Here is a 16,225-nt window from a genome sequence, read left to right on the forward strand (position 1 = left end):
ATTAGACACCATGTAAATTTGGAGTGTTGAAGCTTTTTCTCTTTCAGGTAAATGAAAATCCTACTAGTGAAAATTAAAAAGGAGCTGGACACAAGAACTTTTCTTCAACAAAAGTGAATACATCACATACAGCTTTGTGACATGGTGCATTATCCTGCTGGAAGTGACCATAAGAAGATGGGTACACTGTAGTCATAAAGGTATGGACATGGTCAGCAACAATACTCAGGTAGGCCGTGGGGTTTAAAACTATGCTCATTTGGTACTAAAGGGCCCAAAGTGTACCAAGAAAATATCCCCCAAACCATTACACCACCACCGTTGATACAAGGCAGGATGGATCCATGCTTTCATGTTTACGCCAAATTCTGACCCTACCATCTGAATGTTTTGTAGCTGAAATCGAGACTCAGACCAGGCAACGTTTTTCCAATATTCCAATTGTCCAATTTTGGTGAGTCTGTGCGAATTGTAGCCTCAGTTTCCTGTTCTTAGCTGACAGGAGTGGCACCTGGGGTAGTCTTCTGTTGCTGTAGCCCATCTGCTTCAACGTGTTGTGTGTTCAGAGATAGTATTCTGCATACCTTGGTTGTAACGAGAGGTTATTTGAGTTACTGTTGCCTTTCTATCATCTTGAACCAGTCTGCCCATTCTCCTCTGACATCAACAAGGCATTTTCATCCACAAAAGTGCCGCTCACTGGATATTTTCTCTGTAAACCCTAGAGATGGTTGTGCATGAAAATCCCAGTACATGGTTGTTGGTGCCAGGTGGACTGGTCTTAGTCACTGAAATCCCCTTTCTTCCCTATTCTGATGCTCGGTTTGAACTTCAGCAAGTCTTCTTCACCCTATCTAGATTTAGATGCCTAAATGCATCTATATATAGATAGTTAAAGTTAAGCCAGCACTACACCACCTTATTTAAAAGTCCAAATTTATTGAAGTTTCCATAAAATGAGAACACAGTAAAGTGCAATAGCTATTTAAGGTACTAGCTTGTCTAACATGTTTCGGCCGTAGCCTTAATCATAGACCTAGTTAAAACAAATGTGTGATTAAAACATATACCCTTAGCTTAATGCTTATTGGATAGAATTTGACCAATTGATCACCACTAGGATTAACTCCCTCAAGTCATATTAACCCTTATATGGGCTACATTGTACAAACATTTGCTTGCTTTGTTTGAAACAATAAAACTGAAGTCACAGTAATGCACTATGTCTAAATTTACAATATATATATATATATAACAGTGTACATAATGCAGAATTTTTTTAACCTTGTAGGTTAAATTTCAAAGTCTTCAAAAAGATGTACATGAATATACTTTACCTATGTGTTTAACTGTCATTTACTTTGTAACATTTTTTCTGCATTATGTACACAATATTATATATATATATTGTAAATTTAGACATAGTGCACTAAGATTTTAACACAGCATGTTTTGCAAGGTTAAATTTCAAAGTCTTCAAAAAGATGTACATGAACATACTTTACCTATGTGTTTAATTGTCATTTACTTTGTAACATTTTTTCTGCATGATGCACACAATATTATATATATATTGTAAATTTAGACATAGTGCATTACTGTGACTTCAATTTTATTGTTTCAAACAAAGCAAGCAAATGTTTGTACAATGTAGCCCATATAAGGGTTAATATGACTTGAGGGAGTTAATCCTAGTGATGTTCAATTGGTCATATTCTATCCAATAAGCATTAAGCTAATGGTATATGTTTTAACCACACATTTGTTTTAACTAGGTCTGGCTACGGCCGAAACATGTTAGACAAGCTAGTACCTTAAATAGCTATTGCACTTTACTTTGGTCTCATTTTATGGAAACTTCAATAAATTTGGACTTTTAAATTAAGGTTTAGTGCTGGCTTAACTTTATCTTCACATGAATTTTCCCTATCGAGCTGAGCACCTTTCTGGGTCCACTATCACTGAGACACAGTTTCCATCTAACACCTGTGATTGGAAGAGGTGAATACAGAGGCGGCACCTATCACTTGGTGCAGGAGAGAGAGACAAGTCCTGCACGGGTGCCGGTAATTGAGCAGAGGTGAGACGACGTGAAGCACCACAGAGCAACCCGCTGAGAGGCTAAGGAGGTAACATTCCGGCTGGAGAAGCAATCCCCGTGTCACTCACGACTGCGGTGGCGGCCACTGTGACATTGAAAGGTATTGACTGCAAGAAGCTGGAAGGAAGTTTTTACCCTTATTATGGGGGAATCCTGTTAGCAGAGGTATTTAGTGCCCGGCAGCTCCTATCACTGTTGGTAACCACACCTGTGACTGTTTACTATGTTTGGCTTGTTGTTTGAGCACCAGCTCAGTGGGGTTTTTGAATCTGTGTATACAACCTATCTATCTATCTATCTATCTATCTATCTATCTATCTATCTATCTAATAAGATTAAGTTGGAAAGTCTGAGGCAGACAAGTATAAGAACAATCTGCTCTGGATATGTTCACAATGTTATAGAATGTAATGATGAAGAAGACACTTGTGTTTATACTTACAAGGTGCATAGAACATGACTAGGGCATGCTTCTTCTTCTTCAGGATTTCTCGAAAATCTTCCCCCAATAAGTGAAGAACACTAGAAGGCTTTTCATCCCATGCAGGCTCTGGAGGAGGTGGAGCCTCAGGACTGCAAGACCATATGTGTGTCATATAATTACACATGTTAAACGTATATATATGCAACATATATGAAGTGTGTGCCGAGTCTGCATGCATGACTATATATACAGAATTTCATAAGCAAAAAAGTTTGTGATGAATTTAAGGGCGATTCTGACATTCCCAATATCTGTGTGAAGATGAAGATGTGTATGTATGTTTGTAAGTGTGTGTATAAATATATATATAAATATATATATAAATATATATATATATATAAATATATATATATATATATATATATATATATATATATATATATATATATAAATAAATAAATAATACAGTTGTGCTCATAAGTTTACATACTTTCTTGGCCATTTTTCAGAGAATATGAATAATAACACAAAAACTTTTCTTTCACTCATGGTTAGTGTCTGGCTGAAGCAATTTATTATCAACCAACTTCGTTTACTCTTTTTAAATCATAATGACAACAGAAACTACCCAAATGACCCTGATCAAAAGTTTACATACCCTGGTGATTTTGGCCTGATAACATGCACACAAGTTGACACAAAGGGGTTTGAATGGCTATTAAAGGTAACCATCCTAACCTGTGATCTGTTTAATTAGTGTGTGTGTGTATAAAAGGTCAATGAGTTTCTGGACTCCAGACAGACCCTTGCATCTTTCATCCAGTGCTGCACTGACGTTTCTGGATTCTGAGTCATGGGGAAAGAAAAAGAATTGTCAAAGGATCTGTGGGAAAAAGTTAGTTGAACTGTATAAAACAGGAAAGGGATATAAAAAGATATCCAAGGAATTGAGAATGCAAATCAGCAGTTTTCAAACTCTAATCAAGAAGTGGAAAATGAGGTGTCCTGTTTGATAACATACTGCATTCATCTTGCCATCAATTCTGAAAAATTTCCTGTTCCTTAGTAGCTCACACATCCCCAAAACATCAGCGATCCACCTCCTTTTTTCACAGTAGGAATGGTGTACCTTTCATCATAGGCCTTGTTGATTCCTCTCCAAATGTAGCGTTTATGGTTGTGGCCAAAAAGCTCAATTTTGGTTTCTTCACTCCAAATGACTTTGTGCCAGAAGGTTTGAGGCTTGTCTCTGTGCTGTTTGGCGTATTGTAAGCGGGATATACTTTGTGGCATTTGCGTAGTAATGGCTTTCTTCTGGCGACTTGACCATGCAGCCCATCTTTCTTCAAGTGCATCTTGAAACAGCCACACCACATGTCCTGTATGTCACCTAAAGTTATTTGTGGGTTTGTCTTTGCATCCCGAACAATTTTCCTGGCAGTTGTGGCTGAAATTTTAGTTGGTCTACCTGACCGCGGTTTGGTTTCAACAGAACCCCTCATTTTCCACCTCTTTATTAGAGTTTGAACACTGCTGATTTGCATTCTCAATTCCTTGGATATCTTGTTAAATCCCTTAACTGTTTTATACAGTTAACTACATTTTCCCGCAGATCCTTTCACAATTCTTTTGCTTTCCCCATGACTCAGAATCCAGAATCGTCAGTGCAGCACTGGATGAAAGATGCAAGGGTCTGTCAGGAGTCCAAAAACTCACTGACCTTTTATACACACACAAACACACTAATTACAAGAAAACAGATCACAGGTGAGGATGGTTACCTTTAATAGCCATTCAAACCCCTTTGTGTCAACTTGTGTGCATGTTATCAGGCCAAAATTACCAGGGTATGTAAACTTTTGATCAGGGTCATTTGGGTAAGTTTCTGTTGTCATTATGATTTAAAAAGAGTAAACACAGTTGATTGATAATAAATGGCTTCAGCCAAACACTAACCATGAGTGAAAGAAAAGTTGTTGTGTTATTCATATTCTCTGAAAAATGGCCAAGAAATCATACATTCTGCCAGGGTATGTAAACTTATGAGCACAAGTGTGTGTGTGTATGTGTGTATGTATGTATATACACACACACATACATACACACACACCCACACTCAACTTGAAAGGAAAGTAAACATTTTATGTTACATTTTGGCTCATTATTAGTAAACAGCCAGCCTTCATCACATACTTTTACCAAAATTTTAATAACATAAATTATGCTAACCTGATAATTTCATTTCCATCTGTGGGAGGAGAGTCCACTGCTTCATTCATTACTTGTGGGAATTAAGAACCTGGCCACCAGGAGTAGGCAAAGACACCCCAGCCAAAGGCTTAAAATACCAACCCCACCAAAATACCAACCCCACTCCCCTCATCCCCCAGTCATTCTGCCAAGGAAACAAGTAACAGTAGGAGAAATATCAGGGTATAAATGGTGCCAGAAGAATAAAATTAAATTTCGGTCTGCCTACCGGAGAAATGTGCAGTGGACTCTCCTCCCACAGATGGAAATGAAATTATCAGGTAGGCATAATTTAGGTTTTCGATCTTAATGGGAGGAGAGTCCATTGCTTCATTCATTACTTGTGGGAACAAATATCCAAGCTCTAGAGGACACTGAATGAAAAAAAAACAGGCGGGTAAAAGGAGGCGGATCCTAAACTGAGGGCAGCACAACCTGCAGAACCTTTCTCCCAAAAGCTGCTTCCACCAAAGCAAACACATAAAATTTGTAAAATTTTGCAAATGTATGATAAGAGGACCAAGTAGCTGACTTACAAATCTGTTCCATAGAAGCCTTGTTCTTAAAAGGCCCAAGAAGAGGCCACAGCCCTAGTTGAGTAAGCCGGAATCCTTTGAGGAGGATTATATCCCGCTGTCTCATAGGCCAGACGGATAATGCTCCTCATCCAAAAAGACAGAAGTGGAAGAGGCCCTCTGCCCCCTGTGCTTCCCCGAATACACAACAAATAAAGATGAAGACTGTCTGAATTCCTTCGTGGCCTGAAGATAAAACTTCAAGGCCCGGAACCACATCCAAATTATGAAGCAACCTTTCCTTTTCCGAAGAAGGGTTAGGACACAAGAAAGGAACTATTTTCTGATTGATGTTACGATTCGACACAACCTTTGGAAGAAAATCCAATCCAGTGCGAAAAACATAATTTATGTAAGAACTTACCTGATAAATTCATTTCTTTCATATTAGCAAGAGTCCATGAGCTAGTGACGTATGGGATATACATTCCTACCAGGAGGGGCAAAGTTTCCCAAACCTCAAAATGCCTATAAATACACCCCTCACCACACCCACAAATCAGTTTAACGAATAGCCAAGAAGTGGGGTGATAAGAAAAAAAGTGCGAAAGCATAAAAAATAAGGAATTGGAATAATTGTGCTTTATACAAAAAAATAATCATAACCACCACAAAAAGGGTGGGCCTCATGGACTCTTGCTAATATGAAAGAAATGAATTTATCAGGTAAGTTCTTACATAAAATATGTTTTCTTTCATGTAATTAGCAAGAGTCCATGAGCTAGTGACGTATGGGATAATGACTACCCAAGATGTGGATCTTTCCACGCAAGAGTCACTAGAGAGGGAGGGATAAAATAAAGACAGCCAATTCCGCTGAAAATAATCCACACCCAAAATAAAGTTTAAATCTTATAATGAAAAAAACTGAAATTATAAGCAGAAGAATCAAACTGAAACAGCTGCCTGAAGTACTTTTCTACCAAAAACTGCTTCAGAAGAAGAAAACACATCAAAATGGTAGAATTTAGTAAAAGTATGCAAAGAAGACCAAGTTGCTGCTTTGCAAATCTGATCAACAGAAGCTTCATTCCTAAAAGCCCAGGAAGTAGAAACTGACCTAGTAGAATGAGCTGTAATCCTTTGAGGCGGAGTTTTACCCTACTCGACATAAGCATGATGAATTAAAGATTTCAACCAAGATGCCAAAGAAATGGCAGAGGCCTTCTGACCTTTCCTAGAACCGGAAAAGATAACAAAAAGACTAGAAGTCTTTCGGAAATTCTTAGTAGCTTCAACATAATATTTCAAAGCTCTAACTACATCCAAAGAATGCAATGATTTCTCCTTAGAATTCTTAGGATTAGGACATAATGAAGGAACCACAATTTCTCTACTAATGTTGTTAGAATTCACAACCTTAGATAAGAATTGAAAAGAAGTTCGCAACACCGCCTTATCCTGATGAAAAATCAAAAAAGGAGACTCACAAGAAAGAGCAGATAATTCAGAAACTCTTCTAGCAGAAGAGATGGCCAAAAGAAACAAAACTTTCCAAGAAAGTAATTTAATGTCCAATGAATGCATAGGTTCAAATGGAGGAGCTTGAAGAGCCCCCAGAACCAAATTCAAACTCCAAGGAGGAGAAATTGACTTAATGACAGGTTTTATACGAACCAAAGCTTGTACAAAACAATGAATATCAGGAAGATTAGCAATCTTTCTGTGAAAAAGAACAGAAAGAGCAGAGATTTGTCCTTTCAAGGAACTTGCAGACAAACCTTTATCCAAACCATCCTGAAGAAACTGAAAAATTCTCGGAATTCTAAAAGAATGCCAGGAATAATGATGAGAAAGACACCAAGAAATGTAAGTCTTCCAGACTCGATAATATATCTTCCTAGATACAGATTTATGAGCCTGTAACATAGTATTAATCACAGAGTCAGAGAAACCTCTTTGACTAAGAATCAAGCGTTCAATCTCCATACCTTTAAATTTAAGGATTTGAGATCCTGATGGAAAAAAGGACCTTGCGACAGAAGGTCTGGTCTTAACGGAAGAGTCCACGGTTGGCAAGAGGCCATCCGGACAAGATCCGCATACCAAAACCTGTGAGGCCATGCTGGAGCCACCAGCAGAACAAACGAGCATTCCTTCAGAATCTTGGATATTACTCTTGGAAGAAGAACTAGAGGCGGAAAGATATAGGCAGGATGATACTTCCAAGGAAGTGACAATGCATCCACTGCTTCCGCTTGAGGATCCCTGGATCTGGACAGATACCTGGGAAGTTTCTTGTTTAGATGAGAAGCCATCAGATCTATTTCTGGAAGTCCCCACATTTGAACAATCTGAAGAAATACCTCTGGGTGAAGAGACCATTCGCCCGGATGTAACGTTTGGCGGCTGAGATAATCCGCTTCCCAATTGTCTATACCTGGGATATGAACCGCAGAAATTAGACAGGAGCTGGATTCCGCCCAAACCAGAATTCGAGATACTTCTTTCATAGCCAGAGGACTGTGAGTCCCTCCTTGATGATTGATATATGCCACAGTTGTGACATTGTCTGTCTGAAAACAAATGAACGATTCTCTCTTTAGAAGAGGCCATGACTGAAGAGCTCTGAAAATTGCACGGAGTTCCAAAATATTGATTGGTAATCTCACCTCCTGAGATTCCCAAACTCCTTGTGCTGTCAGAGACCCCCAAACTGCTCCCCAACCTGTCAGACTTGCATCTGTTGAAATCACAGTCCAGGTTGGAAGAACAAAAGAAGCCCCCTGAACTAGACGTTGGTGATCTGTCCACCACGTCAGAGAGTGTCGTACAAATGGTTTTAAAGATATCAATTGATGTATTTTTGTGAAATCCCTGCACCACTGGTTCAGCATACAGAGCTGAAGAGGTCGCATGTGAAAACGAGCAAAGGGGATCGCGTCCGATGCAGCAGTCATAAGACCTAGAATTTCCATGCATAAAGCTACCGAAGGGAATGATTGAGACTGAAGGTTTCGACAGGCTGAAACCAATTTTAGACGTCTCTTGTCTGTCAGAGACAGAGTCATGGACACTGAATCTATCTGGAAACCTAAAAAGGTTACCCTTGTCTGAGGAATCAATGAACTTTTTGGCAAATTGATCCTCCAACCATGATCTCGAAGAAACAATACGAGTCGATTCGTATGAGATTCTGCTAAATGTGAAGACTGAGCAAGTACCAAGATATCGTCCAAATAAGGAAATACCACAATACCCTGTTCTCTGATTACAGACAGAAGGGCACCGAGAACCTTTGTAAAAATTCTTGGAGCTGTTGCTAGGCCAAACGGCAGAGTCACAAACTGGTAATGCTTGTCTAGGAAAGAGAATCTCAGAAACTGATAGTGATCTGGATGAATCGGAATATGCAGATATGCATCCTGTAAATCTATTGTGGACATATAATGCCCTTGCTGAACAAAAGGCAGGATAGTCCTTACAGTTACCATTTTGAATGTTGGTATCCTTACATAACGATTCAATATTTTTAGATCCAGAACTGGTCTGAAGGAATTCTCCTTCTTTGGTACAATGAAGAGATTTGAATAAAACCCCAGTCCCTGTTCCAGAACTGGAACTGGCATAATTACTCCAGCCAACTCTAGATCTGAAACACATTTCAGAAATGCTTGAGCCTTCGCTGGATTTACTGGGACACAGGAAAGAAAAAATCTCTTTGCAGGAGGCCTTATTTTGAAGCCAATTCTGTACCCTTCTGAAACAATGTTCTGAATCCAAAGATTGTGAATTGAATTGATCCAAATTTCTTTGAAAAATCGTAATCTGCCCCCTACCAGCTGAGCTGGAATGAGGGCCGCACCTTCATGTGGACACGGGAGCTGGCTTTGGTTTTCTAAAAGGCTTGGATTTATTGCAGACTGGAGATGGTTTCCAAACTGATACTGCTCCTGTGGATGAAGGATCAGGCTTTTGTTCCTTACTGTGACGAAAGGAACGAAAACGATAATTAGACCTAAATTTACCTTTAGATTTTTTATCCTGTGGTAAAAAAGTTCCTTTCCCTCCAGTAACAGTTCAGATAATAGAATCCAACTGAGAACCAAATAATTTATTACCCTGGAAAGAAAGGGAAAGCAAAGTTGACTTAGAAGACATATCAGCATTCCAAGTCTTAAGCCATAAAGCTCTTCTAGCTAAAATAGCTAGAGACATATACCTGACATCAACTCTAATGATATCAAAGATGGCATCACAAATAAAGTTATTAGCATGTTGAAGAAGATTAACAATGCTATGAGAATTATGATCTGTTACTTGTTGCGCTAAAGCTTCTAACCAAAAAGTTGAAGCTGCAGCAACATCCGCTAAAGATATAGCAGGTCTAAGAAGATTACCTGAACATAAGTAAGCTTTTCTTAGAAAGGATTCAATTTTCCTATCTAAAGGATCTTTAAAGGAAGTACTATCTGCCGTAGGAATAGTAGTACGTTTAGCAAGAGTAGAGATAGCCCCATTAACTTTAGGGATTTTGTCACAAAACTCTAATCTGTCAGATGGCACAGGATATAATTGCTTAAAACGTTTAGAAGGAGTAAATGAATTACCCAAATTATTCCATTCCCTGGAGATTACTTCAGAAATAGCATCAGGGACAGGAAAAACTTCTGGAATAACTACAGGAGATTTAAAAACCTTATTTAAACGTTTAGATTTAGTATCAAGAGGACCAGAATCCTCTATTTCTAATGCAATTAAAACCTCTTTAAGTAAAGAACGAATAAATTCCATTTTGAATAAATATGAAGATTTATCAGCATCAACCTCTGAGACAGAATCCTCTGAACCAGAGGAACCACTATCAGAATCAGAATGATGATGTTCATTTAAAAATTCATCTGAAAAATTAGAAGTTTTAAAAGACCTTTTACGTTTACTAGAAGGAGGAATAACAGACATAGCCTTCTTAATGGATTTAGACACAAAATCTCTTATGTTAACAGGAACACTAGTATTAGATGTTGATGGAACAGCAACAGGTAATGTAGTATTACTAAAGGAAATATTATCTGCATTAACAAGTTTGTCATGACATTCATTACAAACAACAGCTGGAGGAACAGATACCACAAGTTTACAGCAGATACACTTAACTTTGGTAGATCCAGCACCAGGCAGTGATTTTCCAGTAGTATCTTCTGACTCAGGGTCAATCTGGGACATCTTGCAATATGTAATAGAAAAAAAAAAAACAACATATAAAGCAAAATTTAACAAATTCCTTAAATGACAGTTTCAGGAATGGGAAAAAATGCCAGTGAACAAGCTTCTAGCAACCAGAAGCAATAAATAATGAGACTTAAATAATGTGGAGACAATAATGACGCCCATATTTTTTAGCGCCAAAAAAGACGCCCACATTATTTGGCGCCTAAATGCTTTTGGCGCCAAAAATGACGCCACATCCGGAACGCCCACACTTTAGGCGCAAAAACGTCAAAAAGATGACGCAACTTCCGGCGACACGTATGACGCCGGAAATAGAAAAATATTTTTGCGCCAAAAAAGTCTGCGCCAAGAATGACGCAATAAAATGAAGCATTTTCAGCCCCCGCGAGCCTAACAGCCCACAGGAAAAAAGTAAATTTAAGGTAAGAAAAAAATTATAAATTCATATGCATTATCCCAAATATGAAACTGACTGTCTGAAATAAGGAACGTTGAACATCCTGAGTCAAGGCAAATAAATGTTTGAATACATATATTTAGAACTTTATATAAAAGTGCCCAACCATAGCTTAGAGTGTCACAGAAAATAAGACTTACTTACCCCAGGACACTCATCTACACGTAGTAGAAAGCCAAACCAGTACTGAAACGAGAATCAGTAGAGGTAATGGCATATATAAGAGTATATCGTCGATCTGAAAAGGGAGGTAAGAGATGAATCTCTACGACCGATAACAGAGAACCTATGAAATAGACCCCGTAGAAGGAGATCATTGAATTCAAATAGGCAATACTCTCCTCACATCCCTCTGACATTCACTGCACGCTGAGAGGAAAACCGGGCTCCAACCTGCTGCGGAGCGCATATCAACGTAGAATCTAGCACAAACTTACTTCACCACCTCCATAGGAGGCAAAGTTTGTAAAACTGATTTGTGGGTGTGGTGAGGGGTGTATTTATAGGCATTTTGAGGTTTGGGAAACTTTGCCCCTCCTGGTAGGAATGTATATCCCATACGTCACTAGCTCATGGACTCTTGCTAATTACATGAAAGAAAAGTAAATTTATGCTTACCTGATAAATTAATTTCTTCTACGATATGACGAGTCCACGGATTTCATCCTTACTTGTGGGATTTATCCTCCTGCTAACAGGAAGTGGCAAAGAGCACCACAGCAGAGCTGTATATATAGCTCCTCCCTCCTCTCCACCCCCAGTCATTCGACCAAAGTTAGGAAGAGAAAGGAAAAGCTAAAGGTGCAGAGGCGACTTTAGTTTACGAAAATATATATAACCTTATAACCTAAATCTGTCTTAAAATAACAGGGTGGGCCGTGGACTCATATCGTAGAAGAAATTAATTTATCAGGTAAGCATAAATTTACTTTTCTTCTACAAGAAATGACGAGTACACGGATTTCATCCTTACTTGTGGGATACAATACCAAAACTACAGGACACGGATGAAAGGGAGGGAACAAGACAGAAACCTAAACGGAAAGCACCACTGCTTGAAGAACCTTTCTCCCAAAACCAGCCTCAGAAGAAGCAAAAGTATCAAATTTGGAAAATTTGGAAAAAGTGTGACGAGACGACCAAGTCGCAGCCTTGCAAATCTGTTCAACAGAAGCATTGTTTTTAAATTCCCATGAGGAAGCCACAGCCCTAGTAGAATGAGCCGTAATTCTTTCAGGAGGCTGCTGTCCAGCAGTCACATATGCCAGGCAGATGATACTCTTCAGCCAAAAAGAAAGAGGTAGCCGTAGCTTTCTGACCCCTACGCTTTCCAGAAAAGACAATAAATAATGAATATGATTGACGGAAATCCTTAGTTGCCTGCAAGTAAAACTTAAGGAAACGGACCACGTCCAAGTTATGCAACAGACGCTCCTTCTTAGAAGGATTAGGACATAAAGAAGGAACAACAATTTCCTGATTAATATTCTTATTTGAAACAACCTTAGGAAGGAACCCAGGTTTGGTACGTAAAACCACCTTATCCGAATGGAAGATAAGATAAGGCGAGTCACATTGTAACGCTGAAAACTCAGAAACTCTATGAGCAAAAGAAATAGCAACCAAAAATAAAACTTTCCAAGATAACAACTTAATAACTATGGAATGCATGGGTTCAAACGGAACCCCTTGAAGAACACTAAGAACTAAATTCAAACTCCAGGGTGGAGCAATCGGTCTAAACACAGGCTTAATTCTGGTTAGAGCCTGACAAAAAGACTGAACGTCTGGAACATCTGCCAAACGTTTGTGAAGCAAAATTGACAAAGCAGAAATTTGTCCCTTTAAGGAACTTGCTGATAACCCTTTCTCCAATCCTTCCTGGAGAAAAGACAGAATCCTAGGAATCCTAATCTTACTCCATGAGTAGCCCTTGGATTCACACCAAAAAAGATATTTATGCCATATCTTATGATAGATCTTTCTAGTGACAGGCTTACGCGCCTGAATCAACGTATCAATGACCGCATCAGAGAATCCCCGCTGAGATAAAATCAAGCGTTCAATCTCCAAGCAGTCAGCTGCAGAGAAATTAGATTTGGATGTTGGAAAGGACCTTGAATGAGAAGGTCCTGTCTCACTGGGAGTTTCCACGGAGGCAGAGAGGACATGTTCACTAGATCTGCATACCAAGTCCTGCGTGGCCACACAGACGCAATTAGAATTACTGAAGCTCTCTCCTGTTTAATCCGAGCATTCAACCGGGGAAGGAGAGGAAACGGTGGAAACACATAAGCCAGGTTGAACGACCAAGGCACTGCCAAGGCATCTATTAGTTCGGCCTGATGATCTCTCCACCTGGAGCCGAATCTTGGGAGCTTGGCATTCTGTCGAGACGCCATCAGATCCAACTCTGGTTTGCCCCATCGAAGAATCAGTGAGGCACATACCTCCGGATGGAGTTCCCACTCCCCCGGATGAAAAGCCTGTCGGCTTTAATAATCCGCTTCCCAGTTGTCCACTCCTGGGATGTAGATTGCTGATAGATAACAAGAGTGGGTCTCCGCCCATTGAATTATCTTGGATACTTCTGACATCGCTAAGGAACTCCTCTTTCCTCCCTGATGATTGATGTAAGCCACAGTCGTGATGTTGTCCAACTGGAACCTGATGAATTTGGCCGAAGCCAACTGAGGCCACGCCTGAAGTGCATTGAATATTGCTCTCAATTCCAGAATATTGATTGGAAGTAGAGCCTCCAACTGAGTCCATACACCCTGAGCTTTCAGGGAATTCCAGACTGCACCCCATCCTAGTAGACTGGCGTCCGTTGTCACTATCACCCATGCGGGTCTGCGGAAACACGTCCCCTGGGAGAGATGATCCGTTGACAACCACCAAAGAAGAGTTTCAGGTCTCTCGATCCAGCTGTATCAGAGGAGACAAATTTGTATAGTCCCCATTCCACTGTCCGAGCATGCACAGTTGCTGCCACCATCAATCCAATTACCTCCATACACTGAGCCACTGATGGCCGAGGATTGGACTGCAGGGCTCGACAAGTATTTAGAATTTTTGACTTTCCGACCTCCGTCAGAAAAATCTTCATTGTTATAGAATCTATCAGAGTTCCCAGGAAGGGAACCCTTGTCTGAGGGATTAGTGAACTATTTTCTAAATTCACTTTCCAACCGTGAGTTCTCAGAAAGGACAACACTGTGTCTGTGTGAGACTTTGTTAGATGATAAGTCGACGCCTGAATCAAGATATCGTCCAGATAAGGCGCCACTGCTATGCCCCGCGGCCTGAGAACCGCCAGAAGGTACCCTAGAACCTTTGTGAAGATCCTGGGTGCTGTGGCCAACCTGAAGGGAAGAGCCTCGAACTGAAAATGTTTGTCCAGGAAGGCAAACCTTAGGTATTGATGATGATCCTTGTGAATAGGAATATGAAGGTATGCATCCTTCAAGCCACGGTAGTCATAAATTGACCCTCCTGGATCATTGGTAAAATTGTTTGGATAGTTTCCATCTTGAACAATGAGACTCTGAGAAACTTGTTTAGACTCTTGAGATGTAAAATGGGTCTGAAAGTTCCCTCTTTTTTGGGAACCACAAAGAGATTTGAGTAAAACCCCTGCCCCTGTTCCAGTCTTGGAACGGGACGAATTACTCCCATAGTAGAGAGGTCTTTTACACAACGTAAGAACACCTCTCTTTTTATCTGGTCTACAGACAATCTTGAAAGAAGAAATCTCCCCCTTGGGAGAAATTCTTTGAATTCCAGTTGATACCCATGGGTCACAATTTCCAGTGCCCAGGGGTCCTGAACATCTCTTGCCCAAGCCTGGGAAAAGAAAGTCTGCCCCCTACTTGATCCGGATCCGGATCGGGGGCCACCCCTTCATGCTGTCTTGGTAGCAGCAGCGGGCTTCTTGGGTTGTTTACCCTTGTTCCAAGCCTGGTTGGGTCTCCAGACGGACTTGGCCTGAGCAAAATTCCCTTCCTGCTTTGTGGAGGAAGAGGAAGAAGAGGGTACTCCTTAAAAGTTCCGAAAGGAACGAAAAATATTTTGTTTACCTCTATTCTTAACAGAGGAGCTGTTAACACTAGGCATGAAACAAAGGGTTAAGCAGCCCCAGAAAGTATTCCTGCTAGTCGTCTATAGTGAAGCATTCGTCTCCATTTTGAATGATGGGACTGACAGAAACTTGTTTGGACACTTTAGGACAAATTGGACGAAACGTGCCTTCCTCCTTTGGTACCACAAAAAGGTTTGAATAATACCCCAGACCTCTTTCTGCTAGAGTGACTGGGACAATTACTCCAAAAGAGGAGAGATCCCTCACGCATCCTAGGAAGGCGTCTCTTCACTGGACTTGATAGGATTGACAGGAGGAATCTGCCTGTGGGCGGATGAGTCTTGAATCCTATCCTGTAACCCTGGGCTATGACCTCCAGAACACAAGGGTTCTGCACGTCTCTTATCCAGGCCTCCGCAAAAAGAGATAGTCTGCCCCCTACGCGATCCAGAGATTGATCGGGGGTCGCCCCATCATGCCAATTTTGTCTCAGCGGGCTTCTTGCTCTGCCTGGTCTTGTTCCAAGAGTGAGCAGGTTTCCAAGATCCCTTGGACTGCTCTGTTTTCACGGCAGGCTGCTGGTGTTGAGACTTGTCCCAACGAAAGGGACGAAAAGTAGACCCCTTAGGCTTATTCTTCTTATCCAGCGGCAGGAAAGCACCCTGGCCACCCGTGACCATGAATATGATAGAGTCCAGGCCTGGACCAAAAAGAACCTTCCCTTTAAATGTGAGGGAAAGTAATCTAGACCTGGAAGTCATGTCAGCAGACCACGACTAACCACAGAGCCCTACGGAGGAGAACAGGAAAACCTGATGTCTTGGCATTCAGGTGAATAATCTGCATATTTGCATCAAAGAGGAATGAATGAGCTACACTTAAGTCCTTAATTTGTTCCTGTATCGCCTCGAGGGGAGTCTCTACCTCAACCATGGCAGACAGAGCGTCACACCAATAGGTAGAAGCTCCAGCCACCGCAGCCGGTTGAAAAATGAACCCTGTGAGTTGGAACATCTTTCTCAACATGGACTCCAATTTTTTTATCCATGGGCTCCTTGAACAAAGAGCTATCTTCGAGCGGGATAGTCGTTCACTTAGCGAGCGTGGAGATAGCATCAACCACCTTAGAAATGGCCCCCCATAGCTCAAGCTGCGAATCCGGAAC

The 16,225-nt window shown here is 40.6% G+C and overlaps 1 protein-coding gene across 1 annotated transcript in view; it reads right to left on the reverse strand.

The window, feature by feature from the left end:
- The window catches only part of PDIA5 (protein disulfide isomerase family A member 5), a 326,999-nt gene that overhangs the window by 96,049 nt on the left and 214,725 nt on the right, over positions 1 to 16,225 (reverse strand). Inside the window, exon 14 of the mRNA XM_053698070.1 lies at positions 2,544 to 2,674. Coding sequence (XP_053554045.1) covers positions 2,544 to 2,674 — 131 coding nt within the window. The remainder of the gene's footprint in view (positions 1 to 2,543; positions 2,675 to 16,225) is intronic.

The sequence above is a fragment of the Bombina bombina genome, chromosome 1 (genome assembly GCF_027579735.1).
Source record: "Bombina bombina isolate aBomBom1 chromosome 1, aBomBom1.pri, whole genome shotgun sequence".
In the NCBI taxonomy this organism is placed as follows: Eukaryota; Metazoa; Chordata; class Amphibia; order Anura; family Bombinatoridae; genus Bombina; species Bombina bombina.